The following is a 10119-nucleotide window of genomic DNA, read 5'->3' as shown; positions in this document are numbered from 1 at the left end:
AAGTGGACCCTGGATCGCATGCTCTGTCTCGACTTTTGGAGACTGTAGGGCAAATTGATTCTGGACCTGTTTGCCACCAAGCTTGGATCCCCTGGCATGGATGACAGATTCCTTGCTCCAAGACTGTCAGGCCTGGACTTGTGTGCCTTCCCGCCCTTCAACATGGTGAGGGGAGTGCTGAACAAGTTTGTATTGCACCACACCGTCTCAATGACGCATAGATCCATACTGGCCCATGAAGGAATGGTTCCCTGACCTTTTATGTCTTTTGGTAGACTTCCCAAGGCTACTTCCCAAAGACAGTGCCAACTCAAACAGCCTCACTTCAAGGGTTACCACCCAGGGTTGTCCAATCTTGCTTTGACGGGCTTCAGACTCAGGAAACTCATTAGAGCAAAAGATTACCAATTAAAGTGGGCAGTTTTTTTGTGGATGGTGCGTCAGACATAACCTCTCATCTTCTGAGACATCTTTGAACCAAATAGCAGACTTCCTCTATCTGAGGACCTCTAAAGGTCTTTTCTCTTCCACCACTAAAGGATACCGAGGTATGCTTACCTCAGTTTTTAAACACACAGGTAAGGACCTGTCATCACACCAGGATCTTAATGACCTCATCAAGTCGTTCGACACTTCTAAGCAGGAGGAGGTTGATCTTGTTTCTTGGAACCTAGATGTCGTGCCAAAGTGTCTCATGGGCACTTTATTTTATGGAATAAGAATGTTATGGAATGTGAAGAAAACTTGTAGAGATTTACTGATATACATCGGTTGCAAACAATTTAACCAGAAAAATTTTTTCTAGGTGTACAGTACAGTACTAAAGTATGGTGCATTGTGTATTCATGAAGCACTACATTTATACTGAACAAAGGTTTTTATTATGCTGGACATCATGTTATAGCACTTCGCAGTATATGATCATTGGAAAAATATCTATTGTTTTTAGGGCATTCTGTTGTTGGTTATTTATGAGTTATCGATGAAGAGGAAAATTGGAACCATTAAATGAAAGTATATGTACTTTGATGTAATAGTCACAGTTTTAGTTACTCTAGTGTCACTAACACAGTCCGGCTGTTGCATGCTGAAAAATTGTTGAAGTACGTAGCCTGATGGATTTATTGCATGCTAACATCTTGGTCAAGGCTACCGGTATATGCGACATAGAATTGGCAGGACATGTAATGGCTCCAGTGATTTTTTTATAGCGATTTGCTTTTAGTAAATTTTATCTTCAGTGTAGGACTTGTAATGTTAGGTTTAGAAATTATGTATGACATATATTGTATTATAAGTAAAATTTTTACCAGATTTGTCCTATGGGTAAGCATAAACTAAAATATTGAGTAATAGAGAATGGGTTTGAGAAAATATGGCATAAAGGCTGCCTTGTCTTGGAGTTAATTTATGCTAATAAAGAGGACAAATTTTTAATTTGTATTTTTCGTAACTAACAAACCTGAGGTCGTAGCATCAGGATAAGTCTTCTTGGTCAGTTTGGAAACTGGTTAAAAACAATAAAAAATTGTAAATGTAAGGAATCTGTGGCATCTGGCATCCGACACATAGCTGAGGTGGGAGCAAGTCGGAGACCACGCTCGAGTCTAGTGACTCATTTAGTCTTTCATCTAACCCAGGATAATACGTAAGAGGGGTGGCTAGAGGTGGGCAGTCAATTTTAAGACCTCAGGTTTGTTAGCTATGAAAAATACAAATTAGTTAGAAATTTGTCATTTGTTCATATCAGAACAGACTTTGTCTTAACATTAGGATATATACTCACAACTTGGAGGAGGTATGAGAATCCCAATCCAACTGGAGGTTTGGTCACCTGATCTTTCTTCTTTTAGAAAATTAGGATTTCTAAGAAGAGGACCTACGCCTTTGAGATGTTAGCGTATGTGGATATCTAACGCCCAGGTCCACTTGTTTGTAAAATTGTACGTTGTAACATGTTCAGGAACTATATCTGTACGAGCAACAAGCCACGTCAGTCACTCAAAATGGGTTTGTCACCACTCCTCACTCCCCTTGCTGGAGAGAGGAATTGAATCTTTCTTATAGTGGCTGTTGTGGGAACTTGTTACTTGTGTATTTTCTTGAGTGTGTGAAGATTTTGGATTTGGATTTGCTTTTTAGGATTGTGATAGAATGATGATGCCTGAGAGTTCTTCCCATTGAAAAAGCAATCAGCAAAGATGTACTGAGAATGAATGAGTGTCACTTTTGGTCATCCCTTTATTCTGTGTACAACTTGCTGTAGTCAGGAATGTAGTATACCTTTAAGTACATTGGGTGTCTCTTGGTTGCCTACTGAGGGCAAAAGGTTTGAAATAGGGTATGCAAGGAGAACTGTCTTCTGAGGCCGTTACACCACCTGCATTCAAACATCTTTCCTTGTTCTGTACTTAATATGACAACTACCACTGGGATGATGTCTACCCAAATCCCCTTGCTCATGATGGTCAGTTGGCTGTGCATAGTGCTGTAGCGGGTGTGATGCTTCAGGCCCTGTCTCATCATCTTTTGTTCCATTTACTCTGATGCACACCCAGAAAGTGGAGGAGCTGCTGAAGACATTCTGACCTTATCGTAGCATACTGGAAGAACATCTGTCTTGACCTTGGAACATTTGGTTTCGAACAGACATTTCCCCTCCATCAGTCTTGGTGAATCCCATGACTTCACCCCTTGCTTCCTCTGATCTTGAGTGTATTACAATTATGGATGTTCTTCCTGTTCCCACTGTAGCTGCTCCAGTAGCTCACTGCTCCTGTTCCTTCCAGGATATTTAACTTGACCTTGTCCTCAACGAACTTAGGAGAGGAGGGAGAGACCTTTGGTCAAGGGAGGTTAAAGTGACACTGAACTTCTTCCCCACCCCTTTTCCTTGAGGCTTTTCCCTTCGTGTTCCCATTACCTATTTTATCTTCATTTTAAAATGAAGATAAAATAGGTAAAACTTAAGCAGTCTTCTCACAGCCATTGCTCATCTGTTGAAAGTTAAGCACTCACAGAACCTGTTTGCTCGTGCTGATGATCATGGGGAGTGCAAATATCTGGTGTCTGGGACTGGCTCTGCACACTTCATTGAAAGCACCATGGGTTTTATTTTGGAGCTTTTTCCCCCTGCTTGCCCCCACTGTTCTGTAGGAGGCTAGATTCTTTGATCCCTGGATTGAATAATTCTGTAGCCTACACTTGCTGTATGAGACTACTCCCTGCACCTCTGACATGGCAGCAGAAGTACTATTTCCCAGTTTATGGAGTTTAATGATAACGATTGAACAGCCCTGTTTTGCATGAGAAAAAAGGTATTTTTTTTATTAATTTTTTTTTCAGATGGATGTCATCATTTGATGTCATGAGAATCTCAAGACATGGCTTTTAAATTGTCATTTAACATCATCAGAATGTCAGAGGGGTTAAGTGTTATGAAGTATTTTAGATTAAATCCTGAGTGATGAGGGTTGTATTGCACCTCCTATTGGCATGCAGTGTATTTTGCAGAATACTTCCATTGATTTGGCTTTTACTTTTAACAGCATCTTTAAATTTTAAATTCATTGTAGCACCCTATTGGTTTGGTGCAGGTAAGTGCCCCACCCACATCCGGGAAAGAATAGGTATAACGTAGGTGAAGAACTCTATTTGTTTCTGCTGCTTAACGATCAAACACGACTGTTAAAGCAGCTTTGATTTTTGTTAGCCAGAATTGCTCACCGGATGGTTTTGCTGATAGAAGGATTTGGTGAAGTATTTTGTTGTTTGGTAGTCTGCGCTATATATTATTTTCTTAACTTGATTAAGCTTAGAGTGAATTGAAAGTAGTTTTGACAAAGTGATGTCAGATGTTAGTGCATCTAGTAGTCAGTGGGCTGCAATACTAGGTTAACTATCTCAGAGTATGACCTACATTCAGTTTGTTATTGCCATGACAAATTTGTACACCCAACTTGACATGTGAAGAGTGCAAAGATTGGGATGACAGTAAGTGGTGAATTTTGACTACATGTGGACAAATCAGAGAAAGCTACGCAGGGAAAGGCGGTCGCTAGAGCCAAAGCTAGAGCTTTTGGGTCTTTGTCTCTTTAACTGGTACTTTCGACTTCTGTGACTGCTTTTCTCCAATTCCAGACCTCTGCGCCTCTTTCTACTCCGTTACCTGGCTCCCACCCCCCTGAACCTAGTGCCATTGCCAATGTTGAAGCCCATATGGATAAGAAAATTGATGCTTTAGTGGAGACCACTGCACAAATTGATGTTTTAGTCAAGGGCCTTTTGGACAGAGCGAGTGTTCATGATTCTAGTGCTGTTACTGTATCAATGGAAGGGGTGGCTACTTGTCCCAGCGATGCCCCTAGATGGAGGTCCCTGCTAAACTCCCCAGCATCTGGGAGAAAGCAAACCGTAAGTCCAAGGAGGTTGGTGGGGCTTGTCCACAACCAGTTGTTCCTTCTTCATCAGAACCTGTTGCTACTTACCAGGTTCCTTTGGATAACCGTTGGAAAGGTGTTCAAGGGGTATCTCACATCCTTTCTTCCAGTGGTTCTGACTTGGATGTGTATCGAGGACGCAGTCGAAGCTCCTGAGATTCGTCCAGGCCATTGAAGAGGCATGCTACAGAGCTGAATGCCCCGTTGATTCCCCGCAAATGCCACAGAGATCTAGAACCCTCTTGTAGCTTTTGGGACATTTGTGAGTGGCCAGTGGCTATTGAGCTCCCAGTGGATCACAATCTCCCAATGACCTCTTAAGCACCAAGTGGACCCCATGCTTCCAATGGATCAGATTGTCCCTTGGGATCAAAGCTCCCAGTGGCTTGCAAGTGTCCAAAGGGAGCAGTTCAATCAGTGGATCCCTATCCCTCATCAAAAGGAAGATAGAGTGAGGTTTTAGACAGCAGCTTCATTTCTGAAGGTTCTTCTGACAAGGAGGGATATCAGTTGATAGCAGAGCAACCAGTAATCCAGGATGCAAGCAAAATCCCTGCAATTGCAGGCTTGGGTCCTCCCTTTGTCAGGAATAGATGTGCACACTTTTCTCGCCGACTGTAGACCCAGCACTTATTTCGATACATACATTGATGTTCACAGTATTATGAAACTTTTGAAGACGTAGAGCAAGAACAAACCTCTTCATTTTATGCTACTCTTATGAATTATTTCCTCTCCTGTTTTCCATTGTATTTTTCTCTGACGGCACTGTCTTCTTCTGGCTCTGTCTTCATGTTAGGCAACACTTAGGAACCGCTAAACATCCTAAAATGGTTTTATCTATTTTTTGCTAAGAAGGCTTTGTCAGGCATCGACCCCCGGCTTTTCAAGAAGGGAGAATTAGGCAATGTGGTTTTCAGTTCTCCCCATCTTGTCTGTCTAGGAGCATGTATGGTTGTTATGTAACTGGAGAAGTGGCATCCTTGGGAGTCTCTGCGTCCACCCAAGGAGACTTCTCGATTCTCATCAGTCCTACTTGGAGATCAGCGTTTGATTCAGCTGAGATTTGGTTTCGTCCATAAGTTGGACTTTTTGGAAAGGACTTTTTAAAGTGCTAGGGGTTTGTGCCAATAAAGTGATCCAAGATGGATCACAGGAATTAGCAGCAGTTTTTTCTGCCAGTATCCTTAGAAGACAGAGCTGTGGTGCTTGTTCACCATGAAGGGAGTTACCCCTTCGCTAAGATCTTCCTTGGATAAAGGTAGTCTGTTTCTGTGAGCTAATGTAGAACGTTTAGCTATGGGACTTCAGAAGAAAGCAACACACAATCTTCTTCCACAATCAGCCAAATGGCATTAGGATCCCAATCATGCTTCTACAGGATCTTTCACCGCAAGATCTTCGTTACCTCTTCAACCACATCCCTTTCAAGGTGACAGATGAAGAGCCCAGTCTCGGCCACGTTCGAACCTTCATTTGATTAGACTGTCCAGCAAGAAGTCTTCTACTCGACTAACCAACCAAGTGAGGATTCAGTCTTCCGTACACCTGTGGCCACAAGGCTCCTACAATTTTGGAAAAAATGGGAATCCAGACTGGTGGAACCATGGTGAAGAACGTTCTCAGAGAAAGATACTCGATCCCATTCAGAAAAAAAAAACCTTTAACATCTTGTCCCATTGCCTTGAAGGCGTATTCAGAAGGCTCAGAGAATTTTTCAGCTCTAAAGTAGGTTTTAGCTCTACTCATGAAACAAGCAATAGAACTGGTAAAGGAAACATCATCATAGGGATTCTACAACAGACTTTTCATCGTTCCAAAGTCATCAGGATATTGGAGGCTGGTCCTGGAAGTAAGTGCTTTGAACTTCTTTGTTCAGACAACAGAGTTCAAAATGCAGACAAACAAGTCAGTTCTCTTGGCTATTTTGTCAGGGAGACTGGATGGTATCCATCGATATGAAAGATGCATACTTCCACATTCCAATACACCGGAATCCAAGAAGTACCTGATGTTTGTGCTAGGACCAAGTCTTTCAATTTCTGGGCACTGTGCTTCAGACTGTCCACAGCCCCCTCAAGTCTTCACCTGAATACTTGCCCCACTATCACAATGGCTTCGCCTGATGGACGTCAAAGGTATGCTTTTATTAGTACCTGGACAACTGGGTTCTTTGGTCTCCATCCAAGAAGTGTACAGGGTGCCTAATTAAGACCCTTCAATTAGCCCTAGGTGTTATAATCAATCAAGAGTAATCTCAATTAGCCCCAACTCTATGCATTCTATTTTGGGGGTGAAGATAGACTCTCAAGTTTTTTGGTTTTTTATTACGAACCGAGAGAGGTCCGCTTCAGGTTCGATATGATAATAAACACAAAGAATTCAACACCAACAGTTGAAACTGGGGATACGAACATAGAAAGAAACGCTAACACAACAAAGGTTTATTTACAAACTTACTAACAAAGATAAATGCAGAATGGTATCTCCTATTTACATAAAAAAGATAAAATCTTACACTGCATGAACTGGGGGAACAGTGAGGAAATGTTAATACTTGCTGGCAAGTTTCAGCTGTCGGAGATCTATGCTTGAAGCGATGGCTTCACAAAAGGAAAACTATACTTCAGACGTCTTCTGGACACCGTATTGCAGAAAACAATGTCTATTCTTGATACTTGAAGGGCAGGAAATCCTCAAAACCTCTTGTAGAACGTTTCTTCCCTGAAGTCTTGCTCTACGTCGAAATAACTCGGTGGTCCACTCCCTGACTGGATGACTCGACCAGAATTCAACCAACTCTCGAGCGCCTTTTCCTTTCTGATCCTTCGTCCTTCTTCTCTTTTCTCTCTCTCTCTCTCTGATGATCTCTGCTGCTGATCTCTCACTGTTAATCTGATCTGTGGCTCTTACTGATGATCTGCCTTCTCCTACTTCGTCAGTCGGTTTTTTGCGGTGACCTGGGGGCGGGGCCTACGGGGAATGTCAGACTCCCAAGATTACGGGAACGATTTAGAAGTTTCTCGATGAAGTATTGCATCAGAAATCGCGGCATTCCTCCCTTTACGTCGGCGCCTGTCAAGTTCCACAAAACTCCTGCTGATTCTAGAACCATCATGAGAACAGGCACCTCCAACCCATGCGCGAATGCCTCCTTGCTGCAGAACTTTTCGAAGATGCGTTTTCCTTTAATTTATCCTTCTTTGCTATGCAGCAATTACCATGACATTTTTTCTGTCAGACAACAGAATTCATTCTTGCATCCAGAAAGTTTGCCACTTCCTTGATCTCCAGTTTTGCTTCCTTGATCTCCAGTTTTGCTCAGCCAGCAACTGGATGAAACTCGTAGGAACCCTCGCTTCCATCAAGATGTTTGTTTTCTTGGGGAGACTGCATGCAAGATCCTTGCTATTCTTCCTAAAAGCCACTTGGAGCAGAAAAACACTTCCAGATTTGTTTGTCTTTCCCATCACACCAGAGATAAAAAGACCCTCAATGGTGGTTAGAAGAATGGAGATTCCTAGTAGGGAAGTTGCTTCTTCAATTGAACCCAAACCTAACGCTCATGTGACACATCAGATTTGGGTTTGGGGGGCAATTTTATCAGACTTGGAAGTTTTAGGGACTTGGTCTCCAGAAGAGAAGGAACTCCATGTAAATGTAAAAGAACTGAAGGCAATTTATTTGGTGATTCAGAATTTCACTTCTGGGACATGCAATGCAGTAGTAGCAGTGCTCTCAGACAAAATGTCTGCACTGACGTACATTCACAATCAGGGAGGAACTCGCTTTTTTTCCAGAGGTTTCAGGGACTTGGTCTCCAGAAGGGAAGGATCCCCACATAAATGTAAAAAAACTGAAAGCAATTCATTTGGCTTTTCAGAACTTCACTTCAGTGACATGTAATGCAATAATAGCAGTTCACTCAGACAAAATGTCTTCACTGACATACATTCACAATCAAGTAGGAACTTGCTCTTTTTCCCTGTGCAAGGCAGGCAGAGATCTTCAGGCCCAAAACAACCAGACTCATAATCTCACCAGATTTGTTCAGGGGGAGTTGAACGTTCATGCGGACAAGTTGAGTCGTCACAAATAGGTTCTACCCATGGAATGGTTACTGGATCTACAGGTGTGCACAGACCTGTGGAAAAGGTAAGGAAAACCATTGATAGACCTGTTTGCAATGTCAAGAAACCATCGCCTGCCTCTGTATTGCTCTCCTGCGCCGGACCCTTGAGCAATGGCAATGGATGCAAAGCTCCAGGGTTGGTCAGACCTGGAGGTTTATGCATTTCCCCATTCAATCTAGTCAGGGAAGTCATTAACAAATTCCGGTCTCATCACAATGCGTCAGTGATCCTGATTGCACCTTTTTGGTCACAAAAGGACCATTCCTGTAGACGTGACTCTTCTACCAGGGTCTGTCAAGCTACGTTGGCAGTGTTTCGCAGTTGGTGCAGGAGACGTGGTATCACATCTTCTGAAACATCTATACCCCGAGTAGAATTTTTGCTGTTCCTGAAGATGTCTCGAGGTCTTTCAACATCCACCACTAAAGGCTACAGAATACAGATCTATGCTGAATTCCGTATTCAGACACAGAGGCTTCTTATCCTCGAATCAGGACATTTCTGACTTAAAGTTGTTTGATACCATAAGTCACTCAATCCTTTGTCGCTTGGAACTTGGACATGTTACGTTGGCTTTCAGGTCCACCGTTTGAACCATTACACTTTTCTTCTTCACTTAGAGACTTAAATAGGAGAAAGCTTTTTCTCATCACATTGGCCACAGCAAAAAGAGTCTGTGAGCTCTAAACCCTTGATAGACAGATTGGCTTTGCTCAGGGCAGATGGGGTTTGTTCCTTGATAGACAGATTGGCTTTGCTCAGGGCAGATGGGGTTTGTTCCTATATCCTAGGATTTTAGCAAAGAACAAGAACCCTTCCAACCCTTGTTCTCGGTCCTTCACCATCCAGATTCTTACTGAAATCCTTGGTCCGTTGGGACAAGGGAGAGTTATGTCCAGTGAGAGCCTTAAAACACTATCTCGACAAAGCCAAGAAGATTAGAGGGGACTTTTGTAACCTCTGGTGTTCATTTAGATATCCAGAGACCTCTCTTCAAGAATGCTATTTCTTTCTTTTTGAGAGAGACTATTGTGTAATCTCACTCAAGTATCCAGGAAGAAACCTTGATGTTATTGAAGGTGAAAGCTCATGACATTCGGGCAATAGCCACATCTTTAGCTTTTGGGCATAATCTCTCCCTGACTACAATCATCCAATTAACATGTTGGAAATGTCGATCAGTTTTCACTAATCATTACATATACGATGTAGAAACCGTGTTTGAAAACTAGTACACTAGGTCCTTTTTCTAAGGCTGACATGGCACTGGGGAATGAGGGGTAGAAGTTCTACCTATTTTCTCTTTCTCCTCACTTTATGTAAGATCGTTGAGTTTTGGGAAGTTCAGGGGTACTTGGTACCTGGAGTACCCACAAGTCATTTCTTTTAATCAGATGGGTATTGGTTTTTAACTTGGTGTGTGCACAGGTAATAGATTTTTTGTAAGTTATGGTCGTGTCACGCCCAGGGCAAGGGCATTCATTGGCTTTGCTTTGGTGGTCATTGGAGTACTCCGTGACTGCAAAGCTCCCATTAAAGTAGGGACA

At 42.5% G+C, this 10119-nt stretch overlaps 2 protein-coding genes across 2 annotated transcripts in view; one reads left to right on the top strand and one right to left on the bottom strand.

Annotated features, from left to right (window-relative positions):
• Nucleotides 1–10119, bottom strand: part of LOC135210362 (serine/threonine-protein kinase mig-15-like) — a 297907-nt gene that overhangs the window by 137899 nt on the left and 149889 nt on the right.
• LOC135209926 (mitogen-activated protein kinase kinase kinase kinase 4-like) overlaps nt 2417–10119 on the top strand; it is a 50207-nt gene continuing 42504 nt past the window's right edge. The window contains 3 exon segments of the mRNA XM_064242661.1: nt 2417–2467; nt 3576–3596; nt 4141–4413. Of these exon segments, the coding sequence (XP_064098731.1) occupies nt 2417–2467; nt 3576–3596; nt 4141–4413 (345 nt within the window).

Source organism: Macrobrachium nipponense, chromosome 39 (genome assembly GCF_015104395.2).
Source record: "Macrobrachium nipponense isolate FS-2020 chromosome 39, ASM1510439v2, whole genome shotgun sequence".
NCBI classification, from domain to species: Eukaryota; Metazoa; Arthropoda; class Malacostraca; order Decapoda; family Palaemonidae; genus Macrobrachium; species Macrobrachium nipponense.
Note: the sequence above shows the minus strand (reverse complement) of the source record. Positions and strands in the feature narration are given on the sequence as shown.